The sequence below is a fragment of the Nerophis ophidion genome, linkage group LG12 (genome assembly GCF_033978795.1).
Source record: "Nerophis ophidion isolate RoL-2023_Sa linkage group LG12, RoL_Noph_v1.0, whole genome shotgun sequence".
Taxonomy (NCBI): domain Eukaryota; kingdom Metazoa; phylum Chordata; class Actinopteri; order Syngnathiformes; family Syngnathidae; genus Nerophis; species Nerophis ophidion.
This window is the reverse complement of record NC_084622.1, coordinates 10,936,787-10,960,483: the sequence shown is the minus strand read 5'-3', so window position 1 is coordinate 10,960,483 and position 23,697 is coordinate 10,936,787. Positions and strand designations below refer to the sequence as shown.

The window sequence follows — 23,697 nt, the reverse complement described above, 5'->3', positions numbered from 1 at the left end:
GCGATCCTGGGTGTTGTTGATAAATGGCTTTCATTTTAAATTGATTTCCCATTCTTGATTGATGTACAGTTTAAGTTGTTCAACAGTCTCCGTTGTGGTATTTTAGGCTTCATATTCCACCTCACATTTTCAATGGGAGACAGGTCTGGACTACAGGCAGGCCAGTCTAGTACCCGCACTCTTTTACTACGAAGCCACGCTGTAGTAACACATGGCTTGGCATTGTCTTGCTGAAATAAGCAGGGGCGTCCATGGATAACATTGCTTGGATGGCAACATATGTTGCTCCAAAACCTGTATGTACCTTTCAGCGCTAATGTGTAAATTCCCCATGCCTTGGACACTAACCCACCCACATACCATCACAGATATTGGCTTTTAAGCTTTGCACCTTCTTCTATTTTCCTCTTTGTTCTGGAGGACAAAACATCCACTTTTTCTAAAAAAAAAATGTGAAATGTTGACACGTCAGACCACAGGACACTTTTTCCACTTTGCATCAGTCCATCTTCGATGAGCTCGGGCCCAGCGGAGCCGTCGGCGATTCCGGGTGTTGTTGATAAATGACTTTCACTTTGCATTATAGAGCTTTAAGTTGCAGTTAGAGACGTAGCGACCAACTGTAGTTACTGATAGAGGTTTCACGAAGTATTCCTGAGCTTATGTGGTGATATCCTTTACACACTGATGTCGCTTTTTGATGCAGTACCCTCTGAGGGATCAAATGACCATGATACCATGGCTTACGTGCATTGATTTCTCCAGTTTCTTTGAAACTTTTGATGATATTACGGACCGTAGGTGGTGAAGTCCCTAAATTTGGTTGAGAAATGTTGCTCTTAAACAATTTGCTTAGGCATTTGTTGACAAAGTGGTGACCCTCGCCCCGTCCTTGTTTGGGAATGACTGAACATTTCATGGAAGCTTCTTTTACACCCAACTATGGCACCCACCTGTTCACCTGTGGGATGTCCCTAATAAGCGTTTGATGAGCATGTCTCAACTTTGTTGACACTTGTGCCAGCTTTTTTTAACCATGTTGCAGGCATCAAATTCCTTTGGTCGGCAGTGCGTTTGCAGCTTTGTCGCGGTTATAAAAACTTGTTCTGCCTTTTCAGAACGACGTGGGCGGGCTGAGAAGTTTGACCAACAAATGGACCACCTTCCTCAAGGCCAGACTGGTGTGCTCCATACCTGGACCTGACGGTGTGGACACGCACTTTGATGAGCTGCGTAAGTTAGTTTGGTCTTAATTTGAAGGGACAATGTATAGAAACACAAAGCTCAAAGACGGATACAGTCGTGGTCAAAAGTTTACGTACACTTGTAAAGAACATGATGTCATGGCGGTCTTGAGTTTCCAATCATTTCTACAACTCACATGGACAAAGACAACACCTTCTGGAGGAAAGTTCTGTGGTCAGATGAAACAGAAATTGACACAATACCCAGTAATATGTCTGGAGGAGAAAAGGCGAGGATTTTAACCCAAGGAACACTATGCCTACCGTCAAGCATGGTGGTGGTAGTATTATGCTCTGGGCCTGTTTTGCTGCCAATGGAACTGGTGTTTTACAGAGAGTAAATGGGACAATGAAAAAGGAGGATTACCTCCAAATTCTTCAGGACAAACTAAAATATTCAGCCCGGAAGTTGGGTCTTGGGCACAGTTGGGTGTTCCAACAGGACAATGAACCCAAACACAGGTCAAAAGTGGTAAAGGAATGGCTAAATCAGGCCAGAATGAAGGTTTTAGAATGGCCTTCCCAAAGTCCGGACTTAAAGGTTTGGACAATGCTGAAGAAACAAGTCCATTGCACACACTCAACAATTTTAGAAGGTTTTTTTTTATTTTTTATTTTGACTAAAGAACTTTCCTCCAGAATGACTTTTGAAAAATTCCAACACCAACCACTAGAACATTCACATTTTTATCATTTTCCAAAAAAATCCCACTTTTCCATGCATTCGCAAATTTCCACAAAATTTTAAAGTTCCGCATCTCCCACATTTTTCATCCAATTCAAACCCTTCTGATTTCAAAATATTCAGCCTGTTCAGGAATTGTCTGCTCCCTTTCAACATCCATCCCATCCCATCCATTTTCTACCGCTTATTCTCTTTTGGGGTCGCGAGGGGCGCTGCCGCCCATCTCAGCTACAATCGGGCGGAAGGCGGTGTACCCCCTGGACAAGTCGCCCCCTCATTGCAGTCCCTTTCAGCAATGGTAGTTGGACTTTCCAGGATGCGTTGAATGTGTTGAAGGTGGAATGGTTTGAATTAGTTGAAAAATGTGTGAATTGTGGAAGTTTGAAAAATGGATAATTCATTTGGAATGTGGAATATCTTTCAAAAAACTGGAAATTCTAGGAAATCCAGGATTTTTCTAAAAAAATAATCCCTTTCAACAATAATTTTTTTTGAAAAATGTGTGAATTGTGGAAGTTTGAAGAATGGATAATTCATTTGGAATGTGGAAAATCTTTCTAAAAACTGGAAGTTCTAGGAAATCCAGGATTTAAAAAAAAAAAATCCCTTTCAACAATTATTTTTTGGGGAAAATGTGTGAATTGTGGAAGTTTGAAAAATGGATAATCCATTTGGAATGTGGAAAATCTTTCTAAAAACTGGAAGTTCTAGGAAATCCAGGATTAAAAAAAAAAATCCCTTTCAACAATTATTTTTGGGGGAAAATGTGTGAATTGTGGAAGTTTGAAAAATGGATAATTCATTTGGAATGTGGAAAATCTTTCTAAAAACTGGAAATTCTAGGAAATCTAGGATTTAAAAAAAAAAATCCCTTTCAACAATTATTTTTTTGGAAAAATGTGTGAATTGTGGAAGTTTGAAAAATTGATTATTCATTTGGAATGTGGAATATCTTTCTAAAAACTGGAAATTCTAGGAAATCCAGGATTTTTCTAAAAATAATCCCTTTCAACAATTCTTTTTTTTGAAAAATGTGTGAATTGTGGAAGTTTGAAAAATGGATAATTCATTTGGAATGTGGAAAATCTTTCTAAAAACTGGAAATTCTAGGAAATCCAGGATTTTTTTTAAAAAATAATCCCTTTCAACAATTATTTTTTTGGGAAATTGTGTGAATTGTGGAAGTTTGAAAAATGGATAATTCATTTGGAATGTGGAAAATCTTTCTAAAAACTGGAAATTCTAGGAAATCCACGATTTTTTTTTTTAAATAATCCCTTTCAACAATTATTTTTTTTGAAAAATGTGTGAATTGTGGAAGTTTGGAAAATGGATAATTTGTTTGGAATGTGGAAAATCTTTCTAAAAACTGGAAATTCTCGGAAATCTAGGATTTAAAAAAAAAAAATCCCTTTCAACAATTATTTTTTTTTAAATCCCGGATTTCCTAGAATTTCCAGTTTTTAGAAAGATTTTCCACATTCAAAATGAATTATCCATTTTTCAAACATCCACAATTCATAAATGTTTCAACTAATTCAAACCATTCCTCCTTCAACGCATCCTGGAAATTCCAACTACCATGTTTCCACCTTCAACAAATTCCCAGGAATTCCTGTTTTTTTTTCCAATTCCAGGAATTTTGTAATACCATTTCTGAATAAAAAACATTACTAATTCAACATTTCTCGACCAGACAATGACTCCAAACGCACGTCAAAAGGAATTTGCTAAATCAGGCTTGAATTAAGGTTCTAGAAAAGGCCTTCCCAAAGTCCTGACGTGTGTTTGGGGTCATTGTCCTGTTGGAACACCCAACTGCGCCCAAGACCCAACCTCCAGGCTGATTATTTTAGCTTGTCCTGAAGAATTTGGAGGTAATCCTCCTTTTTCATTGTCCCATTTACTCTCTGTAAAGCAGCAGTTCCATTGGCAGCAAAACAGGCCCAGAGCATAATACTACCACCACCATGCTTGACGGTAGATATGGTGTTCCTGGGATTAAAGGCCTCACCTATTCTCTTCCAATCATATTGCTGGGTATTGTGGCCAAACAGCTCCATTTTTGTTTAATCTGACATCACATGGACAAAGATAAGACCTTCTGGAGGGAAGCTAACAATGTGGACAATGCTGAAAAAACAAGTCCATGTCGGAAAACCAACACATTTAGAAAACTGGACGTTTCGGCGACATACTGGATCGGTTCGCAGCCGAGTGTGAAGCGACCGGAAATGAGAATCAGCACCTCCAAGTCCGAGTCCGTAGTTCTCGCCCGGAAAAGGGTGGAATGCCATCGCCGGGTTGGGGAGGAGACCCTGCCCCAAGTGGAGGAGTTCAAGTACCTAGGAGTCTTGTTCACGAGTGGGGGGAGAATGGATCGTGAGATCGACAGGCGGATCGGTGCGGCGTCTTCAGTAATGCGGACGTTGTACCGATCCGTTGTGGTGAAGAAGAAGCTGAGCCGGAAGGCAAAGCTCTCAATTTACCGGTCGATCTATGTTCCCATCCTCACCTATGGTCATGAGCTTTGGGTCATGACCGAAAGGATAAGATCACGGGTACAAGCGGCCGAAATGAGTTTCCTCCGCCGGGTGGCAGGGCTCTCCCTTAGAGATAGGGTGAGAAACTCTGCCATCCGGGAGGAACTCAAAGTAAAGCCGCTGCTCCTCCACATCGAGAGGAGCCAGATGAGGTGGTTCGGGCATCTGGTCAGGATGCCACCCGAACGCCTCCCTAGGGAGGTGTTTAGGGCACGTCCAACCGGTAGGAGGCCACGGGGAAGACCCAGGACACGTTGGGAAGACTATGTCTCCCGGCTGGCCTGGGAACGCCTCGGGATCCCCCGGGAAGAGCTAGACGAAGTGGCTGGGGAGAGAGAATTCTGGGTTTCCCTGCTTAGGCTGTTGCCCCCGCGACCCGACCTCGGATAAGCGGAAGAAGATGGATGGATGGATGGACGTTTCGGCGTACTTGCCAACCCTCCCGATTTTCCCGGGAGACTCCCGAGGCAACCATTCTCTCAATTTCCACCCGGACAACAATATTGGGGGGGGGGGGCCTTAAAGGTCCTGCCTTTAGCGTCCTCTACAATCTGTCGTCACGTCCGGTTTTATTTCCGCATGCCGGCACAGTCACATAATACATGCGACACAGAAAAGTGAATGCACATCATACTTGGTCAACAGCCATACAGGTCACACTGAGGGTGGCCGTATAAACAAATTTAACACTGTTTCAAATATGCGCCACACTGTGAACCCACACCAAACAAGAATGACAAACACATCCGCACCGTAACACAACATAACACATACCCGGAAACCCTTGCAGCACTAACTCTTCCGGGATGCTACAATATACACCCTCCGTGACCACCAAACCGCGCCCCCCCCCCAACCCCGGCCACCTCTACCCCTTCGCCCCATCTCCCGAATTCGGAGTTCTCAAGGTTGGCATGTATGGACCCAGGACACGTTGGGAAGACTATGTCTCCCGGCTGGCCTAAAGAAGGTCTCGGGATCCCCCGGGAGTAGTTGAAACAAGTGGCTGGGGAGAGGGAAGTCTGGGCTTCCCTGCTTAGGCTGCTGCCCCCATCTCCCGAATTCAGAGGTCTCAAAGTTGGCAAGTATGGAACCTGGACACATTGGGAAGACTATTTCTCCCAGCTGGCCTGGGAATGCCTCAGGATCCCCCGGGAGGAGCTGGACTAAGTGGCTGGGGAGAGAGGGAAGTCTGGGATTCCCTTCTTAGGCTGCTGCCCCCGCGACCCTACCTCGGATAAGAAGAAGAAGAAGTATGGACACAGGATACGTTGGGAAGACTATGTCTCCCGGCTGGCCTAAAGAATGTCTCGGGATCCCCCGGGAGTAGTTGAAACAAGTGGCTGGGGAGAGGGAAGTCTGGGCTTCCCTGCTTAGGCTGCTGCCCCCATCTCCCGAATTCAGAGGTCTCAAAGTTGGCAAGTATGGAACCTGGACACATTGGGAAGACTATTTCTCACAGCTGGCCTGGGAATGCCTCAGGATCCCCCGGGAGGAGCTGGACTAAGTGGCTGGGGAGAGAGGGAAGTCTGGGATTCCCTTCTTAGGCTGCTGCCCCCGCGACCCTACCTCGGATAAGAAGAAGAAGAAGTATGGACACAGGATACGTTGGGAAGACTATGTCCCCCGGCTGGCCTAAAGTACTGCTCGGGACCCCCCGGGAGGAGCTGGACCAAGTGGCTGGGGAGAAAAGGGAAGTCTGGGCTTCCCTACTTAGGCTGCTGCCCCCGCCACCCGACCTCGGATAAGCACAAAAAGTATGGACCCAGAACGCGTTGGGAAGACAATTTCTTCCGGCTAGCCTAGGAATGCCTCGGGATCCCCCGGGAGGAGCCGGACAATGTGGCTGGGGGGAGAGGGAAGTCTTCTTAGGCTGCTGCCCCCGCGACTTGACCTCGGATAAGAAGAGGTAGTATGGACCCAGGACACGTTGGGAAGACTATGTCTCCCGACCGGCCTGGGATTGCCTCGGGATCCCCGCGGGAGGAGCTGGACAAAGTGGCTCGGGAGATAGGGAAGTCTGGGCTTCCCTGCTTAGGCTGCTGCCCCCATCTCCCGAATTCAGAGGTATCAAAGTTGGCAAGTATGGACCAAGGACATGTTGGGAAGACTATTTCTCCTGGGAATAACCTCGGGATCCCCGGGAGGAGCTGGACGAAGTGGCTGGGGAGATAGTGAAGTCTGGGCTCTCCTTCTTAGGCTGCTGCCCCCGCCACCTAACCTCGGATAAGCACAAAAAGTATGGACCCAGGACACGTTGGGAAGACTTTGTCTCCTGGCTGGCCTAAAGAACGTCTCGGAACCCCCCTGGGAGGAGCTGGACGAAGTGGCTGGGGAGAGAGGGAAGTCTGGGCTTCCCTGCTTAGGCTGCTGCCCCCGCGACCCGACCTTGGATAAGCAGAAGAAGTACGGACCCAGGACACGTTGGGAAGACTATGTCTCCCGACTGGCCTGGGAATGCCTCAGGATCCCCCGGGAGGAGCTGGACGAAGATGCTGGGGAGAGAGGAAAGTCTGGGATTCCCTTCTTAGGCTGCTGCCCCCGCGACCCGACCTCGGATAAGGAGAAGAAGTACGGACCCAGGACACGTTGGGAAGACTATGTCTCCCGACCAGCTTGGGAACACCTCGGCATCCCCCGGGAGAAGCTGTACTAAGTGGCTGGGGAGATAAGAAAGTCTGGGCTTCCCTACTTAGGCTGCTGCCCCCGCGACCCGACCCCAAACATTAAGAATAAGTACTTTTTACTCAGCAAATTAGCTCACATTTTCAGTAGAGCCATAATAAATTCATAAAAGAAGCAAACTTCATGAATGTTTTTTTTGCGACCAACAAGTATGTGCTCCAATCACTCTATCACAAAAAAAAAATTGGAAACTCCAAACAGCCATGACATCATGTTCTTTACAAGTGTATGTAAAATTTTGACCACCACTGTATGTTCTGCAGCAGATTAGAGCAACATTCACTTTCTATTTCCCACAGAGGACATTTTTATGCTGCCCACCAGGGACCCGAAGAACCCCACAGTGTACGCAGTCTTCACCACCTCCAGGTATACATGTTGGGTTTTTTTCCCTCCGTCCATCTTCTTTATTTTATTTTTTTTTAACCTGCGCTCCGGTTTCTCAGCTCCATTTTCAGAGGCTCGGCCGTGTGCGTGTACAGCATGTCGGACGTCAGAGCCGTGTTCAATGGGCCCTACGCTCACAAGGAGGGGCCGGACCACCGATGGGTAGAATACGAGGGACGGATACCGTACCCCCGTCCTGGAACGGTAAGTCGGACATCCTAATTCAAACAAAAAAAACATAAAAAAGGGCTGCTTAAGTTCATGTAAAACTGCTATGTTTATATTATTTAGGTGCCTCGCAATTCATTATTTGTCAATTAATTAGATTATTCTTTTTAACGGACTCATTTATGTCATAAAATGAAATGAGATGAAGACATTGATAAATTGTGCCAAATATAAATAAATTGGTCACTAAAGAGGTAAATAATAAATAAGCCTATATTTTACAATTTTATCTATTATTGTTCAATAAATAATTTCATTAAAAATAAATGTACTTTTAAAATCTTGACAAAATAAACTTAAAATTCGATGAATTCATAAGTAACTCTCCCCAATAAAAATGATAAAGAAGAAAAAGCAAGGCCAACAACACCCGTGTCCTTCCAATCATTTGAACACAAACCACCAAACACAGACCGCTTAAATAGTCACAGTTGTGCTCAATCGATTGACATAACAATAAGTCAACAATGAAAGTGCACAAATGATAGACAAAATGGAAAAAGGATACAGAAGAAAAAGCCAACAACACCCGTGTCCTTCCAATCATTTGAACACAAACTACCAAATACAGACCGCTTAAATAGTCACAGTTGTGCTCAATCGATTGACATAACAATAAGTCAACAATGAAAGTGCACAAATAATAGACAAAATGGAAAAAGGATACAGAAGAAAAAGCCAACAACACCCGTGTCCTTCCAATCATTTGAACACAAACTACCAAATACAGACCGCTTAAATAGTCACAGTTGTGCTCAATCGATTGACATAACAATAAGTCAACAATGAAAGTGCACAAATAGTAGACAAAATGGAAAAAGGATACAGAAGAAAAAGCCAACAACACCCGTGTCCTTCCAATCATTTGAACACAAACTACCAAACACAGACCGCTTAAATACTCAGTGCTGTGCTGAATCAATAAACATAACAATAAGTCAACAATGAAAGTGTACAAATAAAAGACAAAATGGAAAAATGATACAGAAGAAAAAGCAAGGCCAACAACACCCGTGTCCTTCCAATCATTTGAATACAAACTACCAAACTCAGACCGCTTAAATACTCAGTGCTGTGCTCAATCAATTGACATAACAATAAGCCAACAATGAAAGTGCACAAATAATAATCAAAATGGAAAAATGATAAAGAAAAAGCAAGGCCAACAACACCCGTATCCTTCCAATCATTTGAACACAAACTACCAAACACAGACCGCTTAAATACTCAGTGCTGTGCTGAATCAATAAACATAACAATAAGTCAACAATGAAAGTGCACAAATAATAAACAAAATGGAAAAATGATACTGAAGAAAAAGCCAACAACACCCGTGTCCTTCCAATCATTTGAACACAAACTACCAAACACAGACCGCTTAAATAGTCACAGCTGTGCTGAATCAATAAACATAACAATAAGTCAACAAAGAAAGTGCACAAATAAACAAAATGGAAAAATGATACAGAAGAAAAAGCCAACAACACCCGTGTCCTTCCAATCATTTGAACACAAACTACCAAACACAGACCGCTTAAATAGTCACAGTTGTGCTCAATCAATTGACATAACAATGAAAGTGCACAAATAATAGACAAAATGGAAAAATGATACAGAAGAAAAAGCAAGGCCAACAACACCCGTGTCCTTCCAATCATTTGAACAAACTCATTTATGTCATAAAATTAAACTTAATTAAACATAGTTATACATTCGTATTTGATCTATAGTTTATTGTTGCATAGAAAAATGTATGCTAACATTTTTTTAAGTATAAAATTATACATCAAACAGTACTTAGTAAAAACTAATACAACTTAATGATAATAAATCGGTAAAACATTATTTATACAAATATTCAACATTTTTTTTAATTAACATAATGTTCAATAAATAATTTAAAATAAATTAACTTAAAAAAAAAATCTTACTTCAAATGAAATGGAAACATTAATACATTGTGCCCAATATAAATAAACGTGTCACTACATAGATGCATAATTAAAAAAAAAAAAAACGTCAAACAATTTAATCAATTAACAATGTTCAATAAATTATTTTATTGAAAATGAATGCACTTGTAAAATCTTAAAATAAACTTAAAATGTGATGTATTCATGAATGAAAAATGAATGAATTGGTAAATAAATAGATATTTTTTTAATTTTATTTTTAATCGGTAAAATACTACTATTCAAACAAATATTTTACAACATAATTAATCAGCATAATGTTCAATAAATCATTTCAAATAAATCAACTTAATAAAATAAATCTTTGAGAGGAAGACATTAATAAATTGTGCCCAATATGAGTAAATGTGTCACTAGTAGATAATTAAAACAAATGGTCAAAAACCTATTTGACAATGTTAAAAAAAATAATTTTACTGAATAAAATCTTAACAAAATAAAATCATATTTAATGTGATATATTCATGAATTAACTGTCTACAATATGAATATATTGGTGGCTAAATAGGTACTTTAACAAAAAAAAAACCAATAATGATAATAAATCGGTAAAACAGTTAAGCAAATTATTATTAAGCAAATTAAATTATTATTTACAATTTAGTTAATCAAAATAATGTTAAAATACATTAACTTAATACAATAAATCTTATTTAAAATTAGATGAAAACATTAATAAATGGTCCCCAATATAAATAAATGTGTCACTAAATAGATAAATAATAATAAAAACAAACGGTCAAACACTTATTTAAATTTTACAATTTAATCAATGTAATTTCTGTTAGATAAATCTGTTCATTGAAAATGAATGCACTTCTAAAATCTTAAAATAAACTTGAAATTTGATTAATTCATGAATTAACTGTCCCTAATATGAATACATTAGTAAATAAACAAATACATTAACATCTTTTTTTAATTGGTAAAATTTCATTATTTAAACCAACATTTTACAATTTAGTTAATCAACATAATGTTCAATAAATCATTAAAAAAATCAACTTAAAAAAATAAGTCTTACTTAGAATGAGTTGAAGGTATTAATAAATTATGCCAAATATAAATAAATTGGTCACTAAAGAGGTAAATAATATATAAGCCTATATTTTACAATTTAATCAATTATTGTTCAATAAATAATTTCATTAAAAATAAATGTACTTTTAAAATCTTAACAAAATAAACTAAAAATTCGATGTATTCATGAATTAACTCCCCCCAATATGAATTAATTTGTAAATAAATAGATACATTAATAACTTTTTCAAAAAATAAATCGTTAAAACAGTATTATTTAAACAAATATTTTATAATTTATTCATTCAACATCATGTTCAATAAATCATTTAAAATAAATCAACTTAATAAAATAAATTATTCTTTAAATGAGATGAAAACAGTAATAAATTGCTCCCAATATAAATTAATTGAGCACAAAATAGATAAATCAATAAATATTAAAAAACACATCTGTTAAACCTTATTATTTAAGCACATATTTTACAATCAACATCATGTTCAATAAATCATTTAAAATAAATTAACTTAATAAAATAAATCTTATGAGATGAAGACATTATAAAAATTGTCCCCGTTATAAACTAATTGAGCACAAAATAGATACATCAATTTAAAAATTAAAAATAAAAATAAAAATCTTGTAAACCCTATTTTTTTAAGCACATAATTAAAAATCAACAAAATGTTCGATAAATCATTTAAAATAAATTCACTTAATAATATAAATCTTACTTAAAATGAGACAAACACCTTAATAAATTGTCCCGAATATAAACTGATTGAGCATTAAATACATAAATCAATAAAAAAAACATCTGTTAAACCCTATTTTTTTAAGCACATATTTAAAAATCAACAAAATATTCAATAAATCATTTAAAATAAATGAACTTAATAATATAAATCTTACATGAAATGAGATGAACACATTAATAAATTGTTCCGAATATAAACTGATTGAGCATGAACTGGATTAATCAATTTAAAAAATAAATAAAATACATCCGCTAAACCTTATTATTTAAGCACATATTTTACAATCAACATCATGTTAAATAAATCATTTTAGATTAACTAACTTAATAAAATAAATCACAATTATGAGATGAATACATTAATAAATTGTCCCCAATATAAATATATTTGTCCCTACATAGATAAACAATCAGTTAAAAATGTTCAATTCATCCTTTCATTGAAAATGAATGTACTTATAACATCTTAAAATAAACTTAAAATATGATATATTAACAAACTACCTGTCCCTAATATAGTGTGAATAATTTGGTAAATAAATAGATACATTTTTATTTATTTATTTTTAATCTGTAAAATACTATTATTTACACAAATATTTCACAATGTATTTAATCAACACAATGTTCGATAAATCAATTAGAATAAATTAACTTAAAAAAATAAATCTTACTTATGAGATGAAAACATTAATTTAAAAAAAACATCCGTTAAATCCTATTTAAGCACATATTTTACAATCAACATCATGTTCAATAAATAATTTTAAATAAACTAACTTAATAAAATAAATCTTATGAGATGAATACATTAATAAATTGCGCCCATTATAAATATATTTTCACTACATTAATAAATAATCAAAACTTAGTCCAACAATCAATTAAAAATGTTCAATAAATCCTTTCATTGAAAATGAATGTACTTATAAAATCCTAAAATAAACTTAAAATTTGATCCATTCACAAATTAATTGTCCCTAATACAGTGTGAATAAGTTGGTAAATAAATAGATACATTATTTATTTAGAATTGGTAAAATACTATTATTAAAAAATATATTTTACAATTTATTTAATCAACACAATTTTTGATAAATAAATCGAAATAAATCTTACTTATGAGATGAAAACATTCATAAAAAAACACATCTGTTAAACCTTATTATTTAATCATATATTTAATAATCAACACAATGTTCAATAACTTTTTTTAAAATAAATTGAAGCAATACAATCTTGTCAATAAAGTATTGAATATTTGTGTTAATTCAATCAACATATGTCTTTAATTTAGCCCCCAAAAAACAAAAACCTTCATTAAATACCAAAAATTATAGCAACACTTTAGATAATTCAATAACATAGTCACCATGGTCTTAGTTGGCACAACAAGTGTCATCCACCACATGGCCACCAGAGGGAGCCAAAGACCATCATTGGATCCGTCATCCAATTCAGTCCCAACTGATCTAAGTCAGTCTCCGGTCTTGTAGTGTCCCAGCAAGACCTACGACCCGAGGATCAAGACCACCAAGGACTTCCCCGATGAGGTGGTCAGCTTCATCCGCATCCACCCGCTGATGCACCGCGCCGTCCACCCGCTGAGTGGACGGCCCGTGTTCACGCGAGTTCGCGTGGACTACAGCCTCACGCAGATCGTGGTGGACCGGGTCTTGGCGGAGGACGGCCAGTACGAGGTCCTCTTCCTGGGCACAGGTAGGTGACTGCTAACCCCCGAGGAGCCACCAGGGGGGCAGTACCACATAGTCCTTAACCGTGTGAAGACATGTAAGGGGGTTCTGGCTCTGGTTGGTCCAGGTTTATAAACTTAAGGCTGGGGTCGGCAACACAAAACGTTGAAAGAGCCATATTGGACCAAAAAGACCAAAAACTAATTTGTGTGGAGCTGCAAAAAATGAAAAGCCGTATATATGTGTTATAATGAAGTCAACACATGATATAAGTGTCTATATTAGCCTACTATCAAAATGACTTTACACAAGTCCTATTTAAGTAATATAATGAAGCTAACACATGATGTAAGTGTCTATATTAGTTATAATAACCTACTATAAAAATGACGTTAAAAGTCTTATACACATGCTAGAATGAAGACGACACATGCCGTAAGTGTCTATTTTAGCTATATTAGCCTACTATCAAAATGACTTTAGAAGTCCTATATAAGTGTTATAATCAAGACAACAAACGACGTAAGTGTCTATATTAGCCTACTATCACAAATTACTTTAAAAGTCTTATATAAGTGTTATAATGAAGACAACACAAGATGTAAGTGTCTATATTAGCTATATTAGCCTACTATCAAAATGACTTTAGAAGTCTTATATAAGTGTTATAATGAAGACAACAAATTACATAAGTTTCTATATTACCTATGTTAGCCTACTATCAAAATTATTTTAGAAGTCCTATACAAGTGTTATAATCAAGACAAAAAATACGTAAGTTTCTATATTAGCCAACTATCAAAATGACTTTAGAAGTCTTATATAAGTGTTATAATGAAGACAACAAATGACATAAGTTTCTATATTACCTATGTTAGCCTACTATCAAAATTATTTTAGAAGTCCTATACAAGTGTTATAATCAAGACAAAAAATACGTAAGTTTCTATATTAGCCAACTATCAAAATGACTTTAGAAGTCTTATATAAGTGTTATAATGAAGGCAACACAGGGTGTAAGTGTTTATATTAGCTATAATAGCCTACTATCAAAAGTGACTTTAAAAGTCTTATATAAGTGTTATAATGAAGACAACACAAGATGTAAGTGTCTATATTAGCTATATTAGCCTACTATCAAAATGACTTTAGAAGTCCTACATAAGTGTTATAATGAAGACAACAAATGACGTAAGTGTCTATATTACCTATGTTAGCCTACTATCAAAATTATTTTAGAAGTCCTATATAAGTGTCATAATCAAGACAAAAAATTACGTAAGTTTCTATATTAGCATACTATCAAAATGACTTTAGAAGTCTTATATACAGTAAGTGTTATAATGAAGGCAACACAGGGTGTAAGTGTTTATATTAGCTATAATAGCCTACTATCAACATTACTTTAAAAGTCTTATATAAGTGTCATAATGAAGACAACACATGACGTAAGTGTCTATATTAGCTATATTAGCCTACTATCAAAATTACTTTAGAAGTCCTACATAAGTGTTATAATGAAGACAACAAATGACGTAAATGTCTATATTACCTAAGTTAGCCTACTATCAAAATGACTTTAGAAGTCCTATATAAGTGTTATAATCAAGACAACAAATGGCGTAAGTGTCTATATTAGCCCACTTTTAAAAATGACTTTAAAAGTATTATATAAGTGTTATAATGAAGACAACACAAGATGTAAGTGTGTATATTAGTTATAATAGCCCACTATCAAAATTACTTTAAAAGTCTTCTATAAGTGTTATAATGAAGACAACACAGTAAGTGTCTATATTAGCTATATTAGCTTACTATCAAATTGACTTTAGAAGTCCTACATAAGTGTTATAATGAAGACAACAAATGACATAAGTGTCTATATTACCTATGTTAGTTTAGTATCAAAATGATCTTAGAAGTCCTATATAAGTGTTATAATCAAGACAAAAAATTACGTAAGTGTCTATATTAGCCTACTATCAAAATGACTTTAGAAGTCTTATATAAGTGTTATAATGAAGACGCACAAATGACGTAAGAAATTACTTTAAAAGTTTTACATAAGTGTTATAATGAAGACAACACATGATATAAGTGTCTATATTAGCTATAATAGCCTACTATCAAAACGACTATGTGTCGCAGGCTGAAGCAAATCTTCATTGACGGAAATGTTGAAATTTTACATTTATTCTACACATTTTTACAACAATAGAAACCATTAGTAAATCATAAGGTTATATAACTCCTGGAAATTATTGAATTCTAATGGCCAAAGGTGTGTCCAACTTGTGTCCAAGGTAAAGGAAATTGTAATAGATTCAATACAATCTTTGGCACGCTAGGTAACGTTTGCTGTGGTCTGGAACAACATGGCACACAAACAACTATCTTAAACGCAGCCAATATTACATACAGACAATGTGTCATGAGACATGCAAAACTAAATTATATAAAAAGAGGATAAAAGTAAAGGATATTAAATGAGCTCAAATATAGCTACAAATGAGGCATGGTGATGCAATATGTACATACAGCTAGCCTAAATCATTGGTTAGCTTGCAGTCATGCACTGACAAATTATGCCTGATTAGCACTCCAGCAAGTCAACAACATCAACAAAGCGCACCTTTTGTGCATTCATGCACAGTATAAAACTTTTGGTGGACAAACGAAGGAGTGGACGATTTTACATGTAAACAAGCTGTTGCTTCCCAGCCTATGGTGAGTTCAAGAACCACTGAATATAGTCGGACAAAACGATGTTGACCAAATAGTGTCATCAGTGAAGCGTACACACAAACATATTAAACCGTGGTAGTTCGAACAATTGGGAAGCTTTGTGTCATGTTTGTCCTTTATAAAAAATGCTCCAGGGAGCCACTAGGGCGGCGATAAAGACCCATTGTTGGAGTATATAGTAAGAGGTTGACTGTTGTCCTAGATGCCGGCACAGTTCTAAAGGTGGTGAGCATCACCAGAGACAAGTGGCTGACGGAGGAAGTGGTGCTTGAAGAGCTTCAAGTGTTCCAGGTTCGATACCACACACAACAAATACACGACGAGTCCGCGTTGCTTGACTTTAAAAAAAATTCTGCACTTCATTTTTTTTTTCAGGTTCCCACGCCCATTCTGAGTATGGAGATATCTTCGAAGCAGGTTGGAACACATTTAGCATTTTCACAGCATTTCCTTCATATACAGGAGATGAGCGCACAAACCGAAATCATGTTACACGGACACATTTTTAGGGTCTTGAATCCAAATTTTTAAACGCCGATTCATATTTTCGATACTGACCAGAAAAAGCAACCACAGAAGCGAAGCAGAATATTTTCTATCGCCATACTCAAGTCAGTAATCATCAATTGCGGCAAATAAACTATATTCCCAAGTAGTTTGATCACTGGAGGACTAAAGAACGAGGCTAAACATGCTACAATGCAAACAACAGCTGTCAAAATATAAGATAAAAGACTGGATTTTAAGAAAAAAAACAAGTGAAATTAAGTAGCTACATTTTACTTGATAAGATATTGTTAATTAGGATTTGTATATCTAGAAATTAACATGACTTTTAAGCTCAAATTAAGTATTTTGTTTGTAATGCTTTACCAAAACTTGGAATTGTCAAATGTCTTCAGATTTTTTAAACTAAATATCTTATTTGAATAGTTATTTTCTCAATTTTAAACTATAATAGAAACATATAATTAATATTGCTAAAATTAAAAGTGCTCAATGACTAAAAAAATTATTAAATAGCTCTTAAAACTAGGGACATTTTTAGGAATACACTGTTGAGTATTTGCAGCGTAGACGCAGAGGTAGAACAAGCAGGAGCAGGCACGCTAACCACCGAGCTAACTGCTCGGCCGTCTTGAAACGACAGAAGAAATACAAGCTTGATAAAGTCGAAGGTAAGTCTACAAAAAGTAAGCGGTTATTAACAGGTGGATTAAAACGGGTAAGGAGAGAGGATAACATGACTATCGGAGTCAGTGTTTATTATGTTTATAAACTCAGTACATACGTCTAAATCATTAATTCTCGTGTTCATGGCGACAAATAAAGTATGTTTCTTGCAAGTATCATTATCACTGGAGGACGAGGAATAGCTAAACATGCTTCACCACACACCATAGGAGGATACAATAGCTCACTGCCGTCACCGCTAACAAAAGATACATATCCTGAATGTAAACAAACGCCATGGGTGGATCTTCACCTGACATCCACTGTACTGATACCAAGTACAATAGCGTATGTAGTCCATGATTACGAGTACTATGATTACATCCATGTTTTTTATCGTCACAATTTTTTTTTTTTAAATTCATATTATGTTTATAAAGTCAGGAAATACGCCCCTAGACACATGAGGACTTTGAACATGACCAATGTATGATGCTGTAACTACTTGGTATCGGATCGATACCTAAATGTGTGGTATCATCCAAAACTAATGCAATAAAGAAAAAAATAAGTCATTATTACATTTTAACAGAAGTGTAGATAAAACATGTTAAAACAGAAAATAAGCAGATATTAAGAGTAAATGAACACGTGGATTAATAATATTTTTTTACAGTTTGTCCCTCATAATGTTGACAATAGCTGTATAAATGACACAATGTTACTGTAGATTAATTAGGAGTCTTTGTTTGTTTACTTACTACTAAAAGACAAGTTGTCTAGTATGTTCACTATTTTATTTAAGGACTCAATTGCGATAATAAAAATATGTTTCATGTACCCGAAGATTTTTTTTTGTTGTTAAAATGAAGTCAATAATGACATTTTTTGTGGTTCCTTTATTTAAAAAAGTATCGAAAAGCATCGAAATACATTTTGGTACCAGAACCTAGTTGTGTATTCTCCATTTAAACACAATCCGACATGTTCATATGTCCTCTGTGTTCGACGTCCAAGCAATAAACCTGTTGGTTTTGACAGTGTTCATCTAAAAAAAAAAATAATAATAATAATTTAAAAAAAATAAAAAGTTGACAAGACATATTAATATAAATTAACATAGTGCCAAAGGTTACATTCTACTATACATTACCGTTTGCACTATATTAATTTATATTAATATGTCTTGTCAACTTTGTACTTTTTTTTTTAATTATTATTATTATTTTTTTATGTCATTGCCTGAAATAAATAAATGAAAAACATGAAATAAAAAACATGTTCGAGGTAGCGGGGGGTCGGGGGGGAGGGGGGTCAAGTCATTTCGCTTCCTCTCTCTTTTCCCGCATACCAAAAGTTACAACTGTTGTTTTTTTTTAAAGAACAAAACAAACCAAACAAAAACAAGCTGATTTTTTTTTTTTTTTTTTTAAAGAGCCCCGTTAACTTTTTTTTTAATCCTTGTTTTACTTTTCTCTCCCTCACCATCGCCTTGCTCCCCCCCAGCCCCGTACCTAAAAGGTCACGGGGGTCAGCAGACACTTACTACTAAAAGACGAGTTGTCTACTATGTTCACTATTTTATTTAAGGACTAAATTACAATAATAAACATATGTATCATGTACCCTAAGATTTTTTTTGTTCAAATAAAGACGATAATGACATTTTTTGTGGTCCCTTTATTTAGAAATATATCGAAAAGCATCGAAATACATTTTGGTACTAGAACCTAGTTGTGTACTCTCCATTTTAACACAGTCAGACATGTTCATATGTCCTCTGTGTTTGACTTCCAAGCAAGAAACCTGTTGGTTTTGCACAGTATTAATCTAAAATTAATAATAATTTTAAAAAAAATACAAATTGACAAGACATATTAATTTAAATTAATATAGTGCAAAAGGTTACATACTATACATCACCTTTTGCACTATATTAATTTATATTAATATGTCTTGTCAACTTTGTACTTTTAATAAAAAATATATATATATATATATTTTTTTTATGTCTTTGCCTGAAATAAATAAATGAAAAACATGAAATGAAAAACATATTCAAGGTAGCGGGGGGGCGGGTGCCAAAATTAATTTCGCTTCCTGTCTCTTTTCCCGCATACCAAAAGTTACAACTGTCGTTTTTTTAAAGAACAAAACAAACCAAACAAAAACAAGCTGATTTATTTGTTTTTGTTTTTTTAAAAAAAAAAAGCCCCGTTAACTTTTTTTTTTTAATCCTTTTTTGACTTTTCTCTCTCTCGCCCTCGCCTTGCCCCCCCGTACCTAAAAGGTCACGGGGGTCAGCAGACACTTACCACTAAAAGACAAGTTGTCTACTATGTTCACTATTTTATTTAAGGATTAAATTACAATAATAAATATATCTATCATGTACCGTGAGATTCTTTTTGTTCAAATAAAGACAATAATGACATTTTTTGTGGTCCCTTTATTTAGAAAAGTATCGAAAAGCATCGAAATACATTTTGGTACCAGAACCTAGTTGTGTACTCTCCATTTAAACATGTTCATATGTCCTCTGTGTTCTACGTCCAAGCAAGAAACCTGTTGGTTTTGCACAGTATTTATCTAAAAAAAATTAATAATAATAATAAAAAAAAAATAATACAAAGTTGACAAGACATATTAATATAAATTAATATAGTGCCAAAGGTTACTGTACATTCTACTATACATTACCTTTTGCACTATATTAATTTATAGTAATATGTCTTGTCAACGCCCTGCGATGAGGTGGCGACTTGTCCAGGCTGTACCCTGCCTTCCGCCCGATTGTAGCTGAGATAGGCGCCAGCGCCCCCCGCGACCCCAAAAAGGGAATAAGCGGTAGAAAATGGATGGATGGATGTCTTGTCAACTTTTCACTTTGTTTTACATTTTTTTTTTTTTTATATGTCTTTGCCTGAAATAAATAAATGAAAAACATGAAATGAAAAACATGTTCGAGGTAGCGGGGGAGGAGGGGTGGGGGGGTCAAAAGTAATTTCGCTTCCTGTCTCTTTTCCCGCATACCAAAAGTTACAACTGTCGTTTTTTAAATAAAGAACAAAACAAACCAAACAAAAACAAGTTGATTTGTTTGTTTTAAAAAAAAAAGCCCCGTTAACTTTTTTTTCAATCCTTTTTGACTTTTCTCCTTCTCTGTCACTCCCCCCCCCCCCCCCCCCCACCCTTACCTAAAAGGTCACGGGGGTCAGCAGACACTTCAGCCTGAATCAAAGCATCCATTAATCTCCTGTAACATTTGACCTTTGTGTGTTTCCACTACCTTAGGCTCCGTTTAGTACCTCAACTCTCATGATCAACACATTATGAAACATCCCAAGTCTTATTTGTCTTATTCCGTTCCTGAAATGGCCCAGCAAACTGGATCCGTGTGTTTCTGTGTCGCCATAGCAACAGCTGTACCTGGGATCCAGCCAGGGCCTGGCGCAGGTTTCGCTCAGCAGGTGTGGCCTCTACGGGCAAGCCTGCGCCGAGTGCTGCCTCGCCCGAGACCCCTACTGTGCCTGGGATGGACACACCTGCTCCAGATACGTCCCTGCGTCCAAAAGGTGCGTCCTTATTAGAGTTGTAGACCGATACTAGTATGGTATCGCGGTACTAATGAATCAAAAACGGTACTATACCCTGTTTGAAAAGTACTGGTTCCCCATTTTTTTGTTTTTTTTTTGTTGTCATGTCGTGACATTGCGGGTTTACGAGCAGAGGAGCATGTTCGGCAGCGCACGCACACAGAGTACTTGCAAGCGGACACAGGGTGTAGACACAAAAAAGAAAATGGACACATTTTGGTGTAAAAAATAAAGATAAAGGTGAAGTTATTACACTGAAAAACCCTCAGGAAGAGGTGCCTTAAGAGAGTGGTCCCCAACCACCGGGCCGCGGTTCGGTACCGGGCTGTGGCCCGATTGGTACCGGGCAGCAGAAGAATCTTTTATTCATTTTTATTAAAAATAAATAAATAAATAAACATTTTATTTTATTTTATTTTAATTTTTTTATTAGATCAACATAAAAAACACAATATACACTTACAATTAGTGCACCTCCCTTTTTCATGACAAAAACGTCCCTTTTTCATGACAAAGAAAAAAAAAAAAAAAAAATCTCCCCACCCCCCCCGGGCCGCGGGACAAATTATTAAGCATTGACCGGTCCGCGGATACAAAAAGGTTGGGGACCACTGCTTTAAGATATGGCTTGTTAGCCAGTGGCTAACATCCATCCACAGTGTTTTAGCTACTTCTAATTATTGAGTCCGTGGCGACAAATAGAGTAAGTTTCTTGCAAGTAACATTATCACTGCAGGACGAGGAATAGCTAAACATGCTTCACTACACACCGGCATCCCAATGTAAACAAATGCAATGGGTGGATCTACACCTGACATCCACTGTAATGATACCAAATACAAGCGTGTATGTAGTCCATACTACTATGATTACATCTATATTTTTTAGCTTCACAAAATCTTTTTGGGATTTTTAAAAATGTATATTATGTTTCATGAGGACTTTGACTATGACCAATGTATGATCCTGTAACTACTTGGTATCAGATGGATACCTAAAGATGTGGTATCATCCAAAACTAATGTCAAGTATCAAAGAAGAGAAGATTTAGTGATTATTACATTTTAACAGAAGTGTAGATAGAACATGTTAAAACAGAAAATAAGCAGATATTAACAGTAGATGAACCATTTTTTACAGTTTGTCCTTCATAGTGTGTACAAAATAATAGGTGTATAAATGACACAATATGTTACTGCAGACTAATAAGGAGTCTTTGTTTGTTTACTTACTACTAAAAGACAAGTTGTCTAGTATGTTCACTATTTTATTTAAGGACTAAATTGCAGTAATAAACATATGTTTCATGTACCCTAAGATTTTTTTTGTTAAAATAAAGCCAAGAATGACATTTTTTGTGGTCCCCTTTATTTAGAAAAGTATCAAAATAGTTGGAAAAATGGGTAATTAATTTTGAACGGGGAAAATGGGAATTTTGGGAATTTGTCCAGGCAAATCCCGCGATTACAGAATAGGCTGAAAAGTTTAAAGTTGGAACGGTTTGAATAAGATGGAAAATGTGCAATGTAGAACGCGCCAAAATAATGATAATAATAATAATAATAATAATAATAATAATAATAAATAGATGCATTTTGGTGTAAAAACAACAACATATGAATGCTTTGGAGCATTCACACAATAATTCACAAATTAATATACACGAATGAGTTAAAATATTTGGTTTTGACATTTTTCCAATCGGTCGAGAAATGTTGAGGCAGTCAAATTTTTTATTAAAGGCCTACTGAAACCCACTACTACCGACCACGCAGTCTGATAGTTTATACATCAATGATGAAATATTAACATTGCAACACATGCCAATACGGCCTTTTTAGTTTACTAAATTGCAAATTTAAATTTCTCGCGGAGTTTCTTGTTGAAAACGTCGCGGAATGATGACGCGTGCGCGTGACGTCCCAGGTTGCAGGGGACGTATTAGCGGCTAAAAGTCGTCTCTTTTCATCGCATAATTACACAGTATTCTGGACATCTGTGTTGCTGAATCTTTTGCAATTTGTTCAATTAATAATTGGAGACGTCAAAGAAGAAAGCTGTGGGTGGGAAGCTTTAGCCTTTAGCCACATAAACACACGGTGTTTCCTTGTTTAAAATTCCTGGAGGTGAAGCTTTACTATGGATCAGAGCGGTCAAGCGAACACGGATCCCGACCACTTGTCAACCGGCAGTTTTCGGTGAGAAAATTGTGGTAAAAAGTCGCCTCTTACCGGAGATCAGCTGAGCTTGCGCCGTCCATGCAGCTGCCATGATTTCCCTCAGAGACTTTGGCGTCAACACACCCGTGGACACACCCCTCCAACTATCGGGTACTATTTAATCTCACTAAAACACTAGCAACACAATAGAAAAATAAGGGATTTCCCAGAATTTTTTATTAAAGGCCTACTGAAACCCACTGCTACCGACCACGCAGTCTGATAGTTTATACATCAATGATGAAATATTAACATTGCAACACATGCCAATACGGCCTTTTTAGTTTACTAAATTGCAATTTTAAATTTCTCGCGGAGTTTCTTGTTGAAAACGTCGCGGAATGATGACGCGTGCGCGTGACGTCCCAGGTTGCAGGGGACGTATTAGCGGCTAAAAGTCGTCTCTTTTCATCGCATAATTACACAGTATTCTGGACATCTGTGTTGCTGAATCTTTTGCAATTTGTTCAATTAATAATTGGAGACGTCAAAGAAGAAAGCTGTGGGTGGGAAGCTTTAGCCTTTAGCCACATAAACACACGGTGTTTCCTTGTTTAAAATTCCTGGAGGTGAAGCTTTACTATGGATCAGAGCGGTCAAGCGAACACGGATCCCGACCACTTGTCAACCGGCAGTTTTCGGTGAGAAAATTGTGGTAAAAAGTCGCCTCTTACCGGAGATCAGCTGAGCTTGCGCCGTCCATGCAGCTGCCATGATTTCCCTCAGAGACTTTGGCGTCAACACACC

At 36.7% G+C, this 23,697-nt stretch overlaps 1 protein-coding gene across 3 annotated transcripts in view; it reads left to right on the top strand.

The window, feature by feature from the left end:
- sema3d (sema domain, immunoglobulin domain (Ig), short basic domain, secreted, (semaphorin) 3D) overlaps nucleotides 1-23,697 on the top strand; it is a 127,540-nt gene that overhangs the window by 87,057 nt on the left and 16,786 nt on the right. For all 3 annotated transcript variants that reach the window (XR_009808962.1, XM_061916795.1, XM_061916794.1), the window contains exons 9-15: nucleotides 1,119-1,233; nucleotides 7,457-7,526; nucleotides 7,604-7,748; nucleotides 13,020-13,242; nucleotides 16,165-16,253; nucleotides 16,338-16,379; nucleotides 20,553-20,710. Coding sequence is in view for 2 of the 3 variants with exons in the window: in XM_061916795.1 (XP_061772779.1) it covers nucleotides 1,119-1,233; nucleotides 7,457-7,526; nucleotides 7,604-7,748; nucleotides 13,020-13,242; nucleotides 16,165-16,253; nucleotides 16,338-16,379; nucleotides 20,553-20,710 (842 nt within the window). In the remaining variant the exon portion in view is untranslated. The remainder of the gene's footprint in view (nucleotides 1-1,118; nucleotides 1,234-7,456; nucleotides 7,527-7,603; nucleotides 7,749-13,019; nucleotides 13,243-16,164; nucleotides 16,254-16,337; nucleotides 16,380-20,552; nucleotides 20,711-23,697) is intronic.